Genomic DNA, 22,167 nt, shown 5'->3' with positions numbered 1-22,167 from the left:
CATGTTATACTTACCTGCTCTGTGCAATGGTTTTGCACAGAGCAGCCCTGATTCTCCTCTTCTGGGATCCCGCACCGGTCCTCTTGGATCCTCCCCCCGCAAGTGCCCCCATAGCAAGCTGCTTGCTATGGGAGCACTCATGCATGCCCGCTCCCGAGCTATGCTGTGTGTCCATAAGACACACAGAGCAAGGCTCAGCCCGACTCCCTCACCACTGGCTCTGATTGACAGCAGTGAGAGTCAATGGCTCCTGCTGCTGTATCTGAGCCTCTGCTCTTGTGCACATCGTTGGACTGAGATCGAGCACCGGTATGCATTTAAGGGGAGACTGTGGGAAAAGATGCATACAGATGGTTTTTTACCTTACTGCATAGAATGGAGTAAGGTTAAAAAAAAAAAACCTTCTGCCTTTACAACCACTTTCATGCTGAACCCAAAGCAGATATCCCTCCTAGTGCATACCAGCAGCCGTACGTTCAGCACAGCTGCTGATGGGAACAAGCTCTTAGCTGTAAAAGTTATTATTCTCTGGGGTGTCAAACTGTGTGAATTTCAAAACTGGATGGACAGAAATACAAATCACTGGGCAGCACAGTGTCATAGCGGTTAGGACTTCTGACCAACCATGACACATTTTCCCTGTGTTTGCGAGTTTTCTCCTAATAATACTGTTTCCTTCCACACTCATGCTGGTAGATTAATTAGATCCAATCTAAATTGGCCCTAGTATGTGTATGTATGTGAGTCAGGGACCTTAGATTGTAAGCTCCTTGATTGCAGTGACTGATGTGAAAGTACAATAAACATTTCATCTATGTATTTAGCCATTGTCTGGAGTTGTTCAGCTTTAATGGCCAAATTAGGGCTCAACCATTTACAATGAACTGCGTTGATCTTGTTGTGCCCTGTTCAAACTACAATGCAACAGTGACCTGCAGTGCATACTTGCTGCAATTTTACATAGTGCAACTCACTGTTCATCACTGCACAACAGCACACTGCAATGCTTTGTGGTGAATAGACTTTAATGAAGCATCATTTTGGAACACTTTGATAAGATTGATAAAAAAAAGGAAAATAAAGTAAAACAGAATTCACTGCCCCTACACAATGGTCTCCAGCCCATAAAGTTTTAGTACAAAGGCTGGTGTAAACAAACCCTTAGATATAGTAATGTCTTCTACATCTGATTTTTTTTTTTTACTAGACTGCCAAATAAAACTGTAATTTTCTGGTCAAAGCGATTACAACATCAAGCATTCTAACACAAGCATGGTAATGAAAAGGAAAGCAAAGCGTTAACATCTGCAACTAATAATGTTACATTTGACTAGTAAAAGTCACCACTGCCAGCTAAGAAAAAACCTCCACTATTTGCATAATATCTACTATGCAAACGAGCACTCAGATATAATTGCTGCTTGCATGCCCAACAGAGATTCAGCACAAGAGATACAAACCTGAATACAAATTTTTACTAGAATCGGAGTGATCAGGTGCATAGATTGTTGTACAATTAAAATGATTAAATCAAATAATCATATAACAGCCCTACCATGTATGGCCATGGGAGACCTGCAGCATTATGGCATTCAAAATCCACAGATTCCCCCATCGACGCTAAACAAATCTACCCTGCTAGCCGGAACCCGCAGCTGTTAGAATACATGAACAGTGACTGCAACTGATTGGCTACATTCACCTTTTAACTGACTGTTTTCCACCCAGCTCCTTTGATCTCTCAGTTATAGTTTGTTGAGTCAGATGGTGTTGGCGGGGCCACCCATGGCTTGAATTTCGATTCACAGGAATCAGATGAAAGTTTAGCCATACATGGCTAGCTTTAGGCATCAACATGTTCTTACTAAGAAGCAGTTATTTACTCCAAACCATCAGATTAAACTTTCAAAGCAGGCCTCATGCTGACCAATTGCTGAAAACTCCAGTTCTTTGACAGCAGATATGAATACAGAAGTCTCTATTTCTGCTGTCTAATGGGCAGATAGGTTGGAGCCATCCAGCCTGTATCAAATAATGTATGTGTTCAAAAACCAGATCACAAGTTTAGACCTGGATACCACTATCCAACATCAGGGCTGTGAGCAGTGAAACAGTAGTCATACAAGGAAGGCATACATGGGTAGGTCTGACTATCATACATCCATATTTAATATCTTGGGCAGTCACTAAGCCATCTGCTGGGGTTAAAAGGTATCTGAACCATTTATTGGAAGGTAACTACTTTCCCTAGCCTGAAAATTGGTCAGAACACATACAGCCTATATCTATTATTATTCAATAACTTTTATATAAAGCCAATTTTATTTTCATAATTTTGGATACAGTAGGGAAGGGATAACACTCATCAGGTTTTTGCTGCTGTTTGGAACTTTCACTGAGTGGACTTTCCCTATCTATTTATCCTGGTCACCACTATCACTGTAATTTAAACTGCTGGGATATATATACAAAGAACCTGGAGTGCCACTCAAAACACAACAAAGCCTCTCCCTGTGGTCCAAAGCACAGATCGGGTGTTGGCGTTCAAACAAACAGATCCAGCCTAGCAGAAGCAGGTCAGAAGACAGAAGGTGGAAGCGACATACACCAGAACAAAACCACTATACAGAAAGGTGAAGCTACGGCTTTATTCTAAGCTCTTCCTGATGTCATCTCTAGGAATAAGCCCCATGGGTGGGCAAAACATGTCAGGGGAGTGTAGTCAAGAGGAGTTCAGGATGAAGCCATATCTTCACCTCTCTGTACAGTGGCTTTGGTATGTAATGTTTCCATCTTTGGTCTTCTTAAAGTGGTTGGAAATACAAAATGTTATATTCGTCACCAGAACAGAAATAGAGGAAATCTTACCAAGGAAACATCTATTCCAGTGACAACTGCCCAAGAGGGGATTTCCCACCACCTTGGAGGATTTCTTCTCACTTGTATCTCTGGGACAGGAAATGAAGGGAAATCTCCCCCCCCAAAAAGTGGACAGTACTGATATCTCCTGAATACCTTTTTTTGAATGTGAATATGAATGTGAATACCAAGCTGCAAATGCAGGCCTAGCATTGTCATTGTAGCACCGCCTTATTCATCTGTTTTGCAGCAGTACTGTCTGCTGAACACAACAGAGGGTATACATTTTTCTGTTGCATGTGTACAACGCTGTCCAGCTGCCTTTGAGGGGCATTAAAATTGTGGCTCAACCACCTATTTTTAACCACCACTTCACCTCCCCCTACCCCCAAACCGTAAGTGTAAACTAGGACACTTTTTTTTGTTAAGTTCTAAACAAAATAAAGAAATGTAAGCTTAGGGGCAGTTTTATTACTTACATATTCTTTCACATTTTTCGTCTTCACAGCCTTGTAGGAGTTATATGCTGGGTATATCATACCAAACACCAGCCTAAAGAAGGAAAGGAAGAAACAGTCATAAGCACAATAACAAGAAAATAAACAGAAGGCATAGCAAGATGAGATATAAATGTTTGTTGTGACTGTAGCCATATTAATGCACTTGCAACAAAAACAATTGAGTAAAAACAATCGAGTACTGTCAGTAATACTTTTTTTATCTGCACTAACACCCACATTTTCAGGACAAACTTTCAGTGTGCACCCTTTTCTTCAAGGTTTAGTACTGTTTGGACTTTGAAGAAGGAGGTACACCCCAAAATCTTGTCTTAAAAATTCTGGATGTTAATGGAAATAAAAAAAAGTATCATGAAGAGTACTCAATTGATATACATTTAATAAACTGTGCCTATGTAAGCCAGTACCCCAGGTCTTGGTGTCGTCTGATTTGACTCAAGCTGTCCATACATTAGTAGTAAAATTAAAAAATGTAATTTTCAAAAGGTTTGTTCAATTTTCTAATGGTTAGTGGGAGAAAGATGGAATTTTTTCCCCGAATGAACTCATTTTTAGCAGAGTATGTCATTATTGTGTTGTTAATTTCATTCATATCAAAACTGAATGTTAAAAGTAAATGAAAATTTTAAGTGCTTTTGAACGACATTCATTGTGTCTCTGTTGGCATTATTAAATGTACGGACTAAATATTTTGTACGCTCAAAAATCTACCAGTGTATGGCCAGCTTTAGGGTGGGTAGACTTCTTCCAGGAACAGTAATTATACAACCAAACTGCACAGAGAGATGGTGTAAAAGAGGAGCAGTACAAATATTTCAAACAGATTTGCAATCAAATTGTAGTTTGATTTGTACATTTCACTTCCAGAATACATAGGGGCTGATTTTTTTTTAAAACCGGAGAGTGCAAAATCTAGTGCAGCTGTACATGGTAGCCAATCAGCTTCTAACTTCAGCTTGTTCAATTAAGCTTTGGCAAGATTTCTATACAGAGCTGCACCAGATTTTGCACTCTCCTGTTTTAGTAAATCTCCCCCATAGACTTGTGTCAATATAAAGCCTTACCACCCCACCAGCCTATATTATCAGATTTACCTACCCCCGTGCCTTTGGCTTCATGACCCCAACCATACAGGGGTTGTACAGTGTGCAGAGAATGAGTAATGCCTCTCCCAGGACCATAGCTATTGGTGTGAACGCAGATAGTGTATGTCCCAAACGCACACCAGATGCATTCAAAACGTATATCAATGCGCATGCGGGAGCCTTATACATATCAATGGATGGCTGTACCTGGCAGTAGTGGGTCATGCGGGAGCCATTATACAGGCTCTGCTCACAATATGGCCCCTGTACGGTCATGTACATGAAGCCTTTTGTGCTTGAATGGATAAAACCAGTTCTGCCACCCCTGATATATACCTCATCTTCCGTACTGTGCCTTTTTTTCACACAGTATAGAGACCAACTGTCTCTTGAACAGGTAACCTGTAGACTACATGGCATGGCAATCTGGCGAAACTAACTCCCTCTCAACTCCTCCAATCACCAGCACTCCTCTTCCTTCTGCCCTCCTCACATGTTATTTTAGTCTTTATATGCCTAGACTGCAGAGGATGAATAAAAGTAATGCAATCTCTAGGTGCTTTAACTTGTACCTAGTATTCTTGCAGCAATAATTTTGCAAAGGAGCATACATATGGGCAGCACCGTAGCTTAGTGCTTAGCACTTCTGCCTTGCAGCAGTGGGGGCTCCAGTTCGTACACCAATCAGGACACTATCTGCATGGAGTCTGCATGTTCTCCCTGTACTTGCCCGAGTTTCCTCTGGGTGCACTGGTGTCCTTCCACACTCAAAAGACATGCTAGTAGGTTAATTGGCTGCTGTCCAAATTGTCTCTAATATGTATACACATAAAATATGGATCTTAAATTGTATGCTCCTTGAGGGCAGACACTGATGTGAATGTACAGTATGTAAAGTGCGGTGTGAGCTGTCAACGCTATATAAATACCTGAAATTAAAAAATACAGACGTACTAAATACCCACAATTCAAATTACACCTAAAAATGAGGCAGACACAAAGTATTACTTTTCTGTAAGGCAAACTGCAGCACATCAATGTGAAAGCAGCCTTATAGGGGGCTCAGGACAGTAAGAGCTCTTTACATTTGCGCTTTGGGGGGGGGGGCAGTAAAACCCCATAGTTGAGAAATGTTTTTATCACATAGCCCCAACCACTGGAGTAACTTCAAGGGACACAATGGTTATCCCACTCCATACTCAAGGGGGCCTGTGTTGCGTCCCTGTCACATTCTGTTTTACACTTGGACAGAAGGGGCTGCATATACAGGAACCAATCCTCTTCATTTCCTCCTGCAACCTCTGAAAGCCAGATTCTCCTCCCTCCCTCCAGCAATTAGTGGCTGCAGGAGGAAAATGTTCATTATGCTATTCAAAATTGTAAAAATATTAACCATTTCCTTTCATTGTGGCCTACGACTGGTTAATAAATCACTTAAGTGGCCCTTGTTCTTCAGAAGGTTGAGCACCACTGCACTAACAGGAAGTCAGCAGGCAATAAACAAAAGAAATTTGGAGATTTAGAGGAGACTGAGAGCACTTTTTTGAGTTAAAACCGAAGTGCCACAAACCAAAAAAGCTATTTAATTAATTTTTTATATTTAAATTAAACTCCCCCCATCTGCGTGTTTTATTTTGCTGAGAAATCACCTTGAAAAACACTCCCTATCATTTCTGGCCATGGCCACCTTGAGTAAGGGCAGATGATTCATGTAGAATTCACTTCCTAGAATCCATCTGTCCTTAGCTCAGGCATGCAAACAGGAGGGTGTGTTTAGCTGAGAAAACCCCTCTTCCCCTCCTGAAGACTCTTGAGATCTATAAAATCATTTGCCTAGGCACATAAACCAGGAAAAAGCTGAAGAAATGTAAAAAAAAATTGTTTATATGCTTTCCTGTTTACTAATGTCAGCAGCATAAGAATTAAAAATAGTAAATGTTGATTGAGAGAGTGAGGTTCCACTTTAGGAATGCATACCTGAATGCATTTTTTTTAAAACCAGAGTTTAGCTTCACTTTAAAGACTAACTCGAGCCAAAAAATGTTTCTCCTTTTGGTCAGAGTGGAAAGTGTTATTTTTTTCTATGGTATTATTTCTGTCTGTGACCTATTTGGGGGAGATTTCCCCTCACTTCCTGTGACACCTGCTTGGTGTCATTAAACCCAAAAGACTGAGGACATCTTCTGGCGAAAATAAAGGTTTGAAGGGGGCAGCTCTGAATTGATAGTAAGTATTGCAGCCTGAGCTTTTCTTATGTTGTCCTCTGCCTGAAGACTCATATTATTAGTGGCTTAAAGTGAAATACTATAGTTTCCTGGTAAGCAGAGCTGTTCTGTAAAAGAAAACAAGCCCATCTAATGTATTGGTATTATTTTTCCTCTCTAGTGCTTTAAAGCGGAGTTCCATCCATTTTTATATTTTCCTGGCATCACAATGCCCATCCGCAGTACAGTCTGGAATCGCAATTGTTTTTATTATTATTTCTAAATACCTTTTTTTCATATATGTTGTCATTAGGCGATTCCCTAGGACTCCTGGGATATCAGCGTCATCGATCTCAGGTGTCCTTGGGAAGCCTAAGGCTCCATGTACACGGGACACTTCTGAACGATGGAAACTGACTGCTGGAAAACGTAGGTTGAAAAATGTCTATTTAGCCGCGTTTGCATACTGCGTTTATGCATATTTATGAGTGTTTGCGTTTAGAAGCGTTTTTTTAACCTCCCTAGCTGCCTGATTATGTTCATATTTCTGTGCTCAAAGCGGTACATTTTTTTGCATCGAAATATGTATTTTTTTTATTGTAGGCCTGTAATTTTTAGGAATAACTCACTGAAATCTGTCCGAACATCCCGGGTATGTTAAAATTTGAAACACAAAATCATAAATTATAATTTAATAAATAATCATAAAAAATAATAATATAATAATAAATGTAATTCAATAATATAATCAAACCAAAAACAATGAAATTTGAAATATAGCGCCAAGTTCGCACATCACTGAGCAAAATCATTTTCAGTGTCTGATGACGAATTTCCCCACAAATCATTATCACTCAATTCTGCAAGTGGTTCTGATTTACTATCGCTGTTCTCTATCCGGTCTAAAACCGCTTTTGACCTAAAGGGACGCTTTTTGGACGCCATAGACATTTCTCTGTTTCCAGGCAGAAAGAACAGTAAAAATGCAGGCAGGGCACAGGACAAAGCACTCGGGACAAAATGTATGTGAAATGGTTTGATACCGTAATGTTTTACTATGTTATTTTAGTGAATTTAGTGAATGTCACTTTTTGTCATTTTCAAATTTCCCGCCGTTCCGTCCCCGTACGTCCCGACGTCGCAGGGGACAGAACCCAGAAGACAGATGCCGACATCCGCCGGAGGACATTACAAGGGACACTGCAGGAGGGACATCGCGGGAGCGCAGCACAAGGTAAGAGAAGAACAAATCCTGGAGCAGCACCGCATGGTAAGCCCGAGTGTAGCTCGGGGTTACCGCTTGTGGTACTGAAACTTTACCCCGAGCTACACTCGGGATACCGCCAGGGAGGTTAAAGATAACCCAGGAGACCTTCCAAAATGCCCTGAATGCACTGAAAAACAGTAAAAAATTAACTATTTCAGACATTTTGAGAGAAATAGAGAGAGCAGAAGCAGATAGAGCAGTGTTTGTTGAGATTAGCTGTCTTTTCTTTTTTTTTTGTAGAGTTTGGATGTGTTCCAGCTCATTTCTGTGCAGAAATTATTGCAGCAGTGTCTAACATATTTTCTTTCATGTGAAACCTCAAAGTATGGTGTACCAGGTCCATTTGAGTACCAGGAGTTTTCCTTTGCATGCATTGTTTACTTTGCATGCATTTTTCATGATGAAAAAAGGCTCTGGACAGCATCTGGAAATGGAAGAGTTAAAAAAAAATTAAAACGCTTATAAATGTGTTTAGCCGCGTTTACAAGCGTTTGAAACGCTGATAAAATCTACTGCTGAATGCAAGTTTTCTGCGTTCAAAAAAACAACTGTAAACTCAACTTCCTATAAATGACTGTAAATGACTATGTGTACATGGACACATAGGAAAACACTAGGGAGAGTTCAGGGGCTGCTGAAAAAAAAGCTGAACAGCTCCTAAACGTGAGTTTATCAGCTGCAGTGTACATGAGCCCTAAGGCTCCATGTACACAAGCCTACCCTGACTGCTGGCCATGGGAAAATGCGATTTTGTCTGGGTTTTGAATTTTTCCATTGTCGGCGGTCAAAACATTCCTATCCTGAATGTGATTCTTCCGCGTTCAGGAGAGGGAGGTTTAACCTCACCTATACGCGGCAGCTCCTAAACTCTGCTAAAAGCCTACATGTACATGGACACATAGGCTCTTACGGAGTTGAGTTTAGCAGCTTTGGCAAAAAAAATGTCAGAAGCTCCTAAACTCGAGTTTAGGAGCTGCTTGTGTACATGAAGCCTAATAGTGAAATTGATTGACATTGCTGATGGACAGGTTGTCATACAGGGCGGGAACTTCCTGTAATCAACAAGGTGCGCCGCGCAGTGTCATTACTGCGCAGATTTGAGATTGATAGGTGCATGCTGGGTAGCCAGCTGCATGGATCCTGGAAACAAATAGAAGCAGGCTTCAGATGCCCACAGCAGCAATGACCGCAGCCTGCCCGCCGGAATTATGTGAGTAATTATTGATTTTAAAGCAACAGAACTGATCTCAGTAATACCAATATCCTAATTATATTGTGTTAGTAAAAAGAATCACAGGGCTGCTTTTATGAAAAAAAAAATGCTTTGGAGACTGGAGTTCCGCTTTAATTTATGGATCCCCATCTAGTAAGCACCAAAAAGGAGAAGGAAAAGGAACAGTCACACTCTGAGCCACCACCAGACATGCCAGACCAGGAAGGAAGGAAATGGCTATAATCTGAATCGTAAACCTTGTTTTTCAGAGCTCTGAATTATATTTACTACATAAAGATCCAACAGAAAGCAACACACATGAAAAAAAGCTACACTGCGAATGTACTACAATGCACAGCAAATTCCCGGGAACGTTAGCTGAACATCTTAATGTAGTCAGACAATAGCTGTGCATGGATTTTATATCCCGACTAGAACAAAGCAACTTTTTTTTTTAATCTAGAAGCTGGTTTCAGCTGAATCTAATTTATTATGTTCCGCACTGTGAGATTTATGGCCGGTCTTGCTTAGCCATGTCTGGCAGTAAAATGCCCTGCTTTCAGCTTCCCGGCTGCACACAGCAATTAATGTAGCATTCTTCCACTGCAGCCTAACCTTAAAAAACCTTGACAGCGTGTTCTTACAGAAATGTGCAGGGAATTGGTTTCTAGAGCGTCACTTTTATAAATGACTCAAGGCTAACACATTTATGATTGTTCTTCATGGAAATGCGTTATGGTACAATAAAAAAGAAGGGAAAAAATTTTTTTGCAATAATTCAGATTTATATTAATGTGATATTAATACTGGTGTCTGGAGAGTGCAAGGGAATGAAATCTTGTTCTGACACCTGAGGGGTAGTCAGAGACTTGTCAGTGATCAGCACAACCAGGGAGTAAATTGGGATGGGTGCCAACCGGATTACTGGACTGGTTAGACTAGTGGGGAGCAATTTTCTTGATATCAAATTTGTTGAAAGTGAAAAAAGTACTCATGCCAAATCTGATATTCTTTTCAGCAGATGCATTGTAACAAGCTGAGAGGACAAAAAAGAAAACAAAGAGAAAGGTATGGACAGCACAGAAAAAAGGAAGATAATGTGAAAAAACCCAAACACCTTTTCACCTTTAACATAAGGCTGAATTCACACTGCTGTCACCCCAAAGTTGTATGACTTGCTTGCGATTTCTATGTGAGTTGATTGAGACTTCTGTGATTTAAAAGGACACGTATAGCCAAAGTTATTTTGGCTATACTTCTGTAAGTCACAAGAGTGCAGTTCGTTCTGAACTAAAGCCTAAAGTCTGCTATCGGCTGACATCACTCAGTTGGTCCAGGCTCTGAAAAGATCCTGACCATATGGTCGGGATCCACCCAGAAGCCTAGCCTGGACCGACACTTGGCTCGGCCTCTCAGCAATCCGCCAAGAGCCTGAGCCTCCCGCCCCCTCCACAGCTCATCGCTCCAGTAAGCAGAGAGGGAGGGTGGGGAAGAGCAGAGAGCTGGTGCCTGACAGACACAGCTCTCTGCTCAGAGTGGAGAGGAGAACTGAGCAATCAACGGTGTCTGATTGCTCAGCTCTCACTGCAGATGAGGAGAGTGACAGATGAAGCATTTGATCGATTCTCCATCCACCTAAGTTAGTTTAAATGCTTTTTTTTAAGTCCATACTTCTCTTTTAACATTACAGTTTATGGCACTCAAGTTGCACCAAAGTCACAGAAAAGTATTATTATTATTATACAGGATTTATATAATACAGTTCAGTACAGAAGGAATAGAAGGGCCCTGCTCATGGAGTTTACAAACGAAAGGATTCTAAAGTAGTGCAGGAACCTTTTTCTTTCACTGCGACTTGAGTCGTATTAATTAAGACAGTACCTATTGAATATGTTTTGGCTTTTTATGCGACTATGTTTTGCAAGTCCCATGATAAGTCGCAGCAGTGTAAACTGGGGCTAAATATTATTTTCCCTTCACTGGCTTATGTAAGTACCTAGGAAAGGAAAACAAAGTGCTTTCTGCCAGAGCCTGGGGGCCACACAATAAGTGACAAAGGGTCATATGCAGCCCCCAGGCCTCAGGTTGGACATGAAGGGGGTGTCAATGTTTAGAATAGCAATACACTGGCACTGAAGAGCGTGGAGAATTGTCATTGTAAAGCTGAACTCCCCTTGTCCCATCATACCACTATAGCAGAGGTGCTACACTGGGTGACCGTGTCAATACCGTGGATGCCAGGTGTCAACAGCATCTTTCATATGTGCCCAGGGATGAGGCTGCAACTTTGGATGGCACAGAGAGGTTGTGCTGGGTGATGGAGGCAGCTGGAGGTGACTCTACAGATTTAGCCTCCAAACGTCTAGTTCTCCATCAATAGCGTCAGTGGGAGGAATAGTGCCACATTGTTGGTATCATTGAAAAAAATGGTGCCACATCATTGTATCAGTGGAAAGAATAGTTCAGGAATAAGTGCTCCATTGTTGGTATCAGTGGATGGAATGGTGCCCCATTGTTGGTATAAGTGGAAAGAATAGTGCCCCATCTTTGGTATAATTGAAAGAAATGGTGCCACAACATTGTATCAGTGCAAAGAATAATTCTCTATCATTTGTGTCAGTGAGAGGGAAAGAGCACAATCTTTGGTATCAGTGGAAGGAATAGTACCCATTGGTGGCAGTGGAAGAAATGGTGCCTCGTCCCTGGTGTCAGTGAAAAGGATAGTGTCCTATCATTGGTGTCAGTAGGAGGAATAGTGATTTGTGTTTGTGGAAGACTAATTGCTTCATAGGGACAGATAAAGGAAAGCAAAGAGCAGCACCTGGCATGCGGGCTGAAGTTTGGAGATCAATAATTTAGTGTAATATGGGTGGACAATGTAACAGAAGGTAAAATTATGTCCATTTCACTCTTGGAACTAGTCAACATACCAGAAAATTCCAATTATTATTATCCTGCGATCAAACTTGCACATTTTTGTCTCTGAAACATTTATATTTGGGCTTTTGTTAATCTGCCAAAATTGCATATTTGCAACTCTGAAATTTTCCTATTCTCTACAGCCAACAGCTTTTCCTTATACATTGCAGTGAAGGGTTTCCTCTTTTGTACTTGTCTCATTGCAACTTGCACTTTCGTTTCCATTGTATAAATACTGGTTATCAGAATATTAAATTTATAAACCTTCAAAAGTTCCTCTGTGAGGTAGACTGAGTTGTGTTCTGCTGTCATGTGAGAAAAGTGAACTTAGCACAATGCCGACTGTCAATACAATCTGATTAACTGCTACGATCTCATACAGTGCTGGCCTTTCCTAACAATAGCGCCTCCCCACTGGCAATGACTATATCAGCTTACTGGCAAGACTCCATACCAAAATGCTCCCTCCCCACTCTCAAGCCAAGAATTGTCAGCTCCAGGACCATGACCTATCTACCACAATGCAGGCAAGCCATGGAACATTTTGCATTTTTTTATTTATTTATGGTTTAACGTTGATCTACCGGTAGTGCCAGAGGGCTGAACAAGAAAAAACAAATGGCTTCCTCGATCCACACAAACAAGATAGATAAAAGAATCCCCCCCACCGGGACATTGTATTCTGATAGCAGTTGGCTGCAGCCGCTAATTAAAGGTTTTCCAACATTCCAATTCAACAGAAGTCAATCTAAGGCTGGCCATACACTATACAATTTTCTTACAATTTTCTTACAATTTCCTTTAGATTTACCTTCAATTATGTAGTGCAAGGGCCTGCCTAATTAGATACAATTGAAAGTGTTGTTTAGGTTTGACCTCCTATTATATGGTTTTTGGTAAATCTAAAGCAAAAATCTCAGGAAAATTGTATAGTGTATGGCCAGCCTTACAATCAACTTCTGTCGAACAGGGCCACACATGGATCGAAATTAAGCCAGTCCCTTCTGACCCAGCCAAATTTCAATCCATCTCTGACCAGCTTTAGCCTTTTCTGTATTTTTATTGTTAATTTAATTTTAAAAGAAGGGCCCTTTCACACTGGTGCACTTAAAAATGCGGTATGCATTTGTCAAAAACTCATATTGCGTTTAACACTTTTTAGTATTAAGTCTCAATACAACACATATTGCCTTTTCAATGAATTCTAAATGCATCTTCCAGGCTATATATTACATCATTTTCCAGCATGCACCTATGAAGCCTGGATAAGTAACCCCAAAAATGCACCGAAAACACAATATGGTATCCAAGGTTGTAATGCTGCACAGTAAAAACCTGAGACTGTATGACAAATAAGTCATGCTTGATCCTCTCGTCAGCTTGTTGACAATTTTTGGATAATTTGTGGAATTTTTAGAGAATTTGTCATGGCACCCAATGTCTATGTCTATAGATAGTCTTAAGAACAAGTCTGGTACTCACATTGCAGTTTAAACACAGTCAGCTTAGACACTGATAAAAAGAACTTACAGTGAACAGTACATTTAAAATGGGTCACCCTTACTGCCCAAAAACCAGCCCAACAAGACTGCAGTTTCAAGCCTTTACTTCCAGTGCAGACACAATGCTGTGATCACAATTTGGAAGCCAGTCCAAGCAAAAGACAATATCCAAACAAAAATGTAATAACACATAATTATCCCCTTTATCAAAAACGTACGCAGAGTTTGTAAATACACCCGACTTCCTAATTGTGTCCCGCCACACTGCTATCACATGTTCTTTCTACCCTTGTAGCTTGATTTTCTTTTCGTCTCTAGTGGCTTAGACAAGGAGGTCCACCCAACCCTTAATTCTCTTTTCTGCTGTTGCTTTGGCAACCTGAAGAACTGCACTGTAACAACAGATAGTAATTCACAGCACAGAGCATGAAGTTGGACTGACTCCAGGCTGTTTGTCAAGGTTTCATCGATGTGGGGGAATGGGAAATGGAAAAAAGGAAGAAAATGAAAGAACAGCACTGAATTTAACTATTCGATGTTAGTACAGCGACCTCCCCACTGTGCTATTGTGTTCTGAATGGGAGATTTACTGTGTGTACCATAAGGACTGGTCTGCTAGATCATCCATGATCTAGAAGACAAACAATCCTACAAGCAAACAATTATGGTACAAACATGCATCAGGAAAACATATGGGGCCTAGCCTGTTTCATCTAGGAGTATCAACACACTTTCATTTTATTCTTATTGTTATGTGCACAAGGAGGTTGGGCTGGGCGTCAGTGCTTCATTATAGGGTCCACCATTCTGATGCCACTAGTCCTGAAGGGAAAGACCAAAATCTGGGGTGGAGCACAGCCCACCCCACCCCTCCCTCTAGATCTGGCCCTGAAAACATGCATGCTTGTGGTGATGGCATGAATCTGACCTTGGACCAGAGTTACATAAACTTCTGCAGTCAGCTCTCTTGGCCTAACCAGTCAATGTAAATAGAGAGGGAAAAGCATTGGATCAGATCAGAAAGCAAGCATCAGGAAAGAACTACAACCATTAGAACCTACAAATCTGAGATTGTTTCTTGATCTGACTGATTATATTATCATCTCCTGTCTACTGGTTGCCTAAATAAAACAAAATCTCCTAGCTTCGCTTATCCTATACGCAAAGGTCTTATAAATCACCTGTTAGACATCTATATATACAGAAAATTAAGATACTATGTATTTGGATAGGTTGCATAATTGTAGATCATCGAGCAGCATATCGTTATCTGTAATTATATGCTACTACTCTTGAATAATAGGGGATAATAACAAATTTTTTTCCTAAGAGCAAGGCTGGACAGATTCAAGTACAATTATGGATCTAACCATCTCAATTTAGACCCCTTTCAGATGGGACGGACTCCATCAAGTGGATCTGCCTGCTCAGTGGGGATCTCTCAGCTGACCCCATGGATGACAGGTCCGTGTCTGCTCCACTATGCAGAGTGGACACAGACAAAGCCTGCTGTTTTCTATGGAAACAGACCGCCTGTTTGATTCCATCAGACTCTCATCTGATTCACCAGACAGATAGAGAACGGATTCACATTTGTCTGTTTTTAGCATACATGATCGGATTGGATGAGAGAGCTATGGATGGTCCAATCAAGTCCACCTAAAAAACTGACAGGAGGACCCGATCAGACCGTCAGTATGAAAGGGGCCTTACAAAACATGTTTTTATGAGACAGGGAACATGTACTTGAACTTAAAGTACATAGCGCTCAAGAAAGCTGGGCTCCAGCTGTAATTATTTTTTGGATTCTGGCTAACTGGTTCTTGAGACCTGTCCAGACTTGCAAAATACATTTTGATTATCCAATCTCATTCTACTTCAAATTGGCCTTACAACTCTGTATTTCCAAAAATAGTGAATTATAATTTATGTTTTAGAAGGGGACAAAAAAAAATCTAAAAATCTTTTCAAAAATGTCTCTTTAGATTGGATTTGGATTCCCTAGAAGACTCCTCTACATAGAAGCATTAAGGTGCATGCAAAGCCAAAAAATTTGTTTATGTTTGGCTAGAATAGGAAATATTAAAGTTGTTTTTTTTTTTTTTGTTATGTCGATATGGGAAGATTTCTCCTCATTTCCTATCTCAGAGATGCAGGAAGATAGACGAAATCTAAGGGGAGTTCCATCCGTAACAGTTGTCCCCACTGAAAGATTTTCATTTACCTCTTGTTATAAAAAATGTAACATGTAAAATGTAACATTCCCCCCTCACTTTAATTCTTGGTGACAATAGTCACAATTACAAATTGCGGGGGTAAATCTCCACAAGGACAGAGACCGTAATAAAAACTTTAAAGAGGGTCTAACCCTCTCCTACGCTATCCAAACTAAAAAAAAAAAAGAGATCACTTCCCCCAGTAGTTCATGTTTTACTCAAACTGTAAGCCATAATTTTACTGACTACCCCTGCTGAATATAAATGATGTTGCTCATTGTACATACAGATGTGCACAACAGGACATACTCTGTAATAATCCCACTTTAATTACCAGACCCAAGCCTCGGAACATTACTTGCCATCTAGGAAAGGCCAGACATCCAAGACACAATAACTGTTAAAACATTGCGGAAGCAACACAATGCTGTATACAGAATGATCAATATGGCAATGAGGAATGCTAAACACTACATATTACCATTTATTATGTATGCATAATGCATCACCAGCACAGATTCCTCAATAGTAGTCATTACACGACTTGTCATTTATCTTCACGGCACAGTCCATGTGCTCTGCATACCAGATTTATTCAATACATCAGACAGCTCATAAAAATGTTCCATTCAACAAAACCTTATAAGAGAGTGCCTTGGCCAGCTGTTGGAAAATAAGTATTTTAAAAAAATACAGAAGAAATATACTCCATCATCCTAAGAAAAAATCCATAATTTATTGGAATATTATATCTTATTTAAATCTTCAATAAGAACCAGATTCTTCCTTTCCTTCCCTGTTGAAATCCAACTACGTCTTAACCACTTGAAGACGAGGTCTATTCTGACACTTTTTGTTTACATTTAAAAATCAGTATTTGTTTTGCTAGAAAATTACTTAGAACCCCCAAACGTAATATATATTCTAAGCAGAGGCTCCAAAGAATTAAGTGGTGGTTGTGACGAACACGTGCCCGACCCCTGCCCTTCTCACCAACTCATGACAAAGGACCAGCCATTCTCACAGTGCGATGTCACTTAGACAACAATGCCACTCTCAGCTGCATCCTGCACAAACACTTTCCAGCTCGTGGGACCACAATCTAGGTACTAGCAGCCTGAGTGCGATTGTGTGATTTAGTTAATTGAGCGATTAACCCTTAAAACTGCCACCACCACCTTTTTAGCGAGAAGGAGGAAACTCACAATCTTAGCAATAACAACTATTCAAGAGACAGGGATTCTTTTAGTTTGCTTTAAAAGCCTTAGAGACAATTTTAACACTTTTCAAAAAGGGGTTTAATAATGAAAAGGTTAAAATGGTGCAAATAAAACATTTACAAGAACAAAGATATTACAGAGTAACAAAGAGAACAAGCAACAGCAAGACAAAGGTGGAAAAGGTAAATACTTGCAAAGTCCTTGGTTTTAACAGAGTCCAGTTGATGGAAGAAAAACGGTACGTACGTAGGCTCTCACACGACTTGACAGTTGCTCCTTGGTTTGATGTTAAACGAGAGCTGTCAAAACGTCCTGGCATTGCCCTTTTCTGTACATCAAGGGGGGTGCTGACAGAGACCATCTGACCAATCACCCAATTTAAGAGGTGGCTGCTGGGAGGTCACCATGGTTTTAATCCAGAAACCATTTTATATAGGTATTCATACCTCTGAATACCTACTGGGTACAGTCTACTAACATGCAGATTATTGTCTAATCTGTATTTCGCTTTGAAATTAATATAAATTTGACAGGTTTTCGCCTAGGAGAGGAATTGGGCTTGTTCTCTTCCCAATACTCCTAGGACAGCAGTACGCTTTGCGCTTACATGCGTTTGAAGTACAAGCAGCTTGATTCCACCAATCTCCAAAATGGCCACCGCGGCACTTCCGGTTACGTCTGACGTCAGGCACAACCAGAAGCACCGCAGTGGCCATCCCAACACAAAAGGAGTCTAATAAATACAAAAATAGGTCCAGAGAAGTGACAAAGCATAAACCTAATGCTCCCTTCTGGATTGATGGCTTCTTGGAATCAGTGCTTCATAAACACTTACCATGTCTTAAATATAATAGACATATAAAACTGCTGTCCAATTTCCAAATAAACTTCACACAGATTGAGTTCAAACATTAGCACACTTAAAGCCCAGCTCCAGGTAAAAAATTTTTAAATATGAACAGACCTCCAAAAAGGTTTTAAATATAAAAAGTGCACCTTAAACTGCAAGGTCCAGTCTAGGACTGCAGACATCACCTCCAGTCTGGAGATGCCTCCTGTAGGATGTTCTCTGTATTCCAGGTTCAATGACACCCAGCATCACTTAAACCAGAAGACCAAGGAGGTACTGTGACTGCAGGGCATCATAGGCCTGCGCCTGTTGATGCCCTAATTCACATTATATCTATGCAGATGCAAAAACTGGTGCTGACATTATGGTGCCAGTGCTAATCTTTGTATGTACAGTACCCATAGGAGAAGACTGAAGAGGTATAGGATCCAGCATGTTACCTGACTGGCCAAAAAAATAAGTACATTAATAAAAAACAAACAGGTTAACAAACAACAGGGGGAAATCCGGGTGGAATGAGGGAGGGACTCCAAGAGGAAAGAGAAGGATCATTCATTGGCAGGAGCTGTGTGCAGAGTTGGTAGTAAACCATCAAAGAAACTGAAAAAAAATTGGGCCCCGTGCAGGTTAAAGTCATACTGTACTAGTATGCACTACATACTAGCACATTATGACAGATTTACCTACACACGGGGCCCTCCAGTGTAGCGCTGTCACGGCTCACCAGCACTTCCATCTTCACCTGGTCTTCCTTCCAGGATCGCGGGCTCAGGGTGCATGAATGGCCGGGGTCACGATGATGGCACTACTACGCATGCACATGGGATCCCAGCCACAGCATGGTGCATTTCACAGCACACTGTATGCCATGAATAGAGAGCGTAACTGCACATGCGCTAGTGATGTCATTGGCTATTATCGATGTGGATACCTCCGAAACAGTATAAATTTAGGAGATATTCATTGTACCTACAGGTAAGCCTGATGGTAAGCTCACCTGTAGGTACAAGATAAAAAATAGTTTACTACCAATTTTAAAACAAGTAAAAATGTCGAAAATAATTCTATACTTAATAATCTATCTTTCCCTAAGACAAGACATTCTATCTACCACTCCAATTAATGTATTTTAGTCCAATTTGTTTTCTTCCCATAAATTTTACCCATTTTTAAGAAAGCTATTTCTATTTGCTTTCTGACGATGAGTTGAATATTTCAACACATACTGGCTTAAAAGCTGGAAAATATCACCAGATCTACTTGCCAAATAGCACACAGATCTGATGTCAGCAAAAAGCTAATGGTAAATACAACCCTATCAAATGTCCAAACCAACATCATTTATTTGTGCTCTTCACCTTCCTGTCTTTGCCTCTTCTGTTTTAACTTTTTATACAGAGTTTTAGCACAAAAAAAGTACACTGACCGGCCAGCACAGAAATGTGGAATTTTGCTGTTCAGACAGAAAAGGTAATAGAGAGTTCTCACTATTGAGAGAGGCTAAAAAAGCATCATTTTATAGTCTGGTAAAATAAAAGAACCAGACAACCATCTACACAGAATTTACTATTCATAGCCTACCCCATTCCTCCTACAAAAATAGGTCTGCGTTTTATATATGGAAAGACAAAGAAAGTGTGACAAGGGGACAATGAATGAGATTTACTAACACTGGTGCACCCACAATCTGGTGCAGCTGTGCATGGAAGCCAATCAGCTTCAATTTCAGCTTGTTCAATTAGGCTTTGACAATAAAACCTGGACTGGCTGATTGGTTTCTGTGCAGAGCTGCACCAAATTTTGCACTCTCCAATTTTAGTAAATATACCCCATTAGGCCCATTTCTAGCACTTACTTTTAAAGAGATTTTTAAAAAAATAATGTATACATGACAGCTGCAGTCAGCGAGGTTAGTCCAAATCTCGTATTGTTGAAATGTATTTTCCCGTAGCATCAGTTCATGGCACTGATGCTAATGTGGTGGACACAGATGTTAGTAAAGTTGACCTTTAAAGTGCCCCTATGACCAGACTAGACAATGAAGTGGTTGACTGCCTCAGCTGTGCACATTTCCCTATGAGACTGTGGAGACTGTGTCCTTTCTTTCCACTCAAGTCTCAGATTACACTTAGCTCCCTGCTCTATGATGTGCAATGTGTGACATCAGATCTCACCCCTGCCTGCTGAAGATGAGAAAAACCCTTTCATCTGTTTGCTTTAGAAGGCTGTAGAGAAGAGTGGGCTGCAGATATACGGGCACAACTTATGTAAGTAATGTAACTTAAGTAAATTATGTCATCTGTTTCATCTCTATGTATCATCTGAGTCTAGACACTTCAGTGGGTATATGTAACGGTTTACAAGCATTTTACATAATTACATAGTTGGTAAGGCTGAATAAAGTCCACCCAGTTCAAACGGAGTGGGTGTGTGTTCATGTCAAAAATAATATCCCATATCCTTGTATATTGTGCTCGCTAAGATGCCCATCCAAGAGTTTTTGGAAACTATGAATACTTCCCGCTGACACCACCAATTGTGGAAGTGAGTTCCACATCCTTACCACCCTGACAGTGAAACACCCCCACACAGTTTAAGGTTAAACCACTTCCCCTTCAGTTTCATTGAGTAGCCCTGTGTATTCTTATACTGAATAGTTTATTGCTTATGCTAGAATCACCATTATGATATATGTATATTGCCATCATATCTCCTCTCAAGTGTCGCTTCTCCAGGGACAATAAGATTATTGTTTGTAATCGTTCCCCTTATTAACCTTGTTGCCCTTCTCTGGACTCTCTCCAGCTGCAGCACATCCTTCCTGAAGACTGCTGACAAAAATTGAATGGCATACTCCAGTTGTGGCGAAGCAAGGATTTAAAAAAAAAATGGTAGAATTATAGTTTTATCTCTTGAGTAAATACTAGGGTTGCACCCATACCAATACAGATGCCAACAGTAAGCATTTGCACAAGTATCAGTAGCTATAACCTGACTGAGGACTCTTGGATGTAAGCCATCTGTCCCTGGTGATTTATTTGTCTTTTTCGGACACTGTCTTCTGTTAGCCACAAGGCTACACTCTGTAATGGGTTACTAATGATACAGTCTTGATCACTATACCCCTCATTTTCCTCAGTAAAAACTGAGGAGAAGAATGCATTTAGCACAATTGCCTTCTCCTTGTCATTTGTAACCAACTTCCCTTCAAAATCCTTTGAGGCCAATATATTCTAACCTTGCTTTTTTACTATTAATATATTTTTTAAATTTAGGGGTATTTTTTTTTTTTACTCTCCTCCGCTATGTGGCTCTCGTGGTCTATCTTAGCTGCCCTGATTGCATTCTTACACTTCTTATTGCGATCCTTGTAGTGTTGGAATGCCAAAATGACCCTTCTTATATTTTTTAAAGGCCTTTTTATTTTCCACTTTAATATGTCTTTTTACATTCAAGTTTTGCGGCTTGATGTCATTGCGCACCCTACTCGTTATGTCATGTCACTTCCTCAGAAGACTTCCTCAGTGACCTTGGCCCAGACCTTATGAAGGCACCATCAATAAGCCAAGGCTCAAGGAACCCCTAGCAACTTCTGGAGGAACCCTGATTAAGAATGACTACTCTAGAGACTGGATTTACTACATTTCCTCTTACAAACACCTGCTGTGTGTACATAGGCTGGCAGCTTGCCAAGATCTGCTCTCTAAAGAAAAAAAGAGACAATTTCTGTGCCTCTTCTGTGAATTTTGAAAAATGAATTTCTCCACAGTGTATGCCACTACGTAGGTAAATGAGGGCTTCAAATGTAAATAATTTAGTGTGCATAGTCTGGGAACAGGTTCACTTCCAAATTAACCACAACCCTACTAAAGGCAGCCCTCCAAGGAGGACTACATTTGATACACTGCTGCACTAAATCCTTGTAAAGAAAATATTGTGAGCAAATGCTACATCCCTACTTTCAAGCCCAACTCCAGGTACAACAAAAATAAAATACCCTTGCAGTGGGATTCCCACTCCTAACCCACACATGGTTGTTAAGTCTGGAAGTTGCAGAAGGGATTCCTTGCTCCATTCCAGCAGGCTCCCTGGATCTGCTTGACAAATCCCCTTCAGTCTCCTCTCTAAGCCATTCTCAGCTACAGTCGTAAGCCTGCCCTTCCACATACAATGCAGTCAGCCCAGAGTCGGGCTTTAATTTGATCCAGTGAGCCATTTGCTAAATGTGGGCAGTTAATATAATTTCTATTTAACCCAGAGAAAACATAGCAGTAAAACCAAAACAAAAGTGTGGGGCCACCAGAAAAGGCTGCA

At 40.5% G+C, this 22,167-nt stretch overlaps 1 protein-coding gene across 1 annotated transcript in view; it reads right to left on the bottom strand.

Moving 5' to 3' along the window:
• REEP3 (receptor accessory protein 3) overlaps positions 1-22,167 on the bottom strand; it is a 165,004-nt gene that overhangs the window by 101,637 nt on the left and 41,200 nt on the right. Inside the window, exon 2 of the mRNA XM_089683214.1 lies at positions 3,339-3,411. Within this exon, the coding sequence (XP_089539340.1) occupies positions 3,339-3,411 (73 nt within the window). The remainder of the gene's footprint in view (positions 1-3,338; positions 3,412-22,167) is intronic.

The sequence above is a fragment of the Staurois parvus genome, unplaced genomic scaffold (assembly GCF_062004578.1).
Source record: "Staurois parvus isolate SC_StPar_1 unplaced genomic scaffold, SC_StPar_1.0 ptg000303l, whole genome shotgun sequence".
NCBI lineage: Eukaryota > Metazoa > Chordata > Amphibia > Anura > Ranidae > Staurois > Staurois parvus.
The sequence above is the reverse complement of the archived record's forward strand: the minus strand, read 5'-3'. Positions and strand labels throughout refer to the sequence as shown.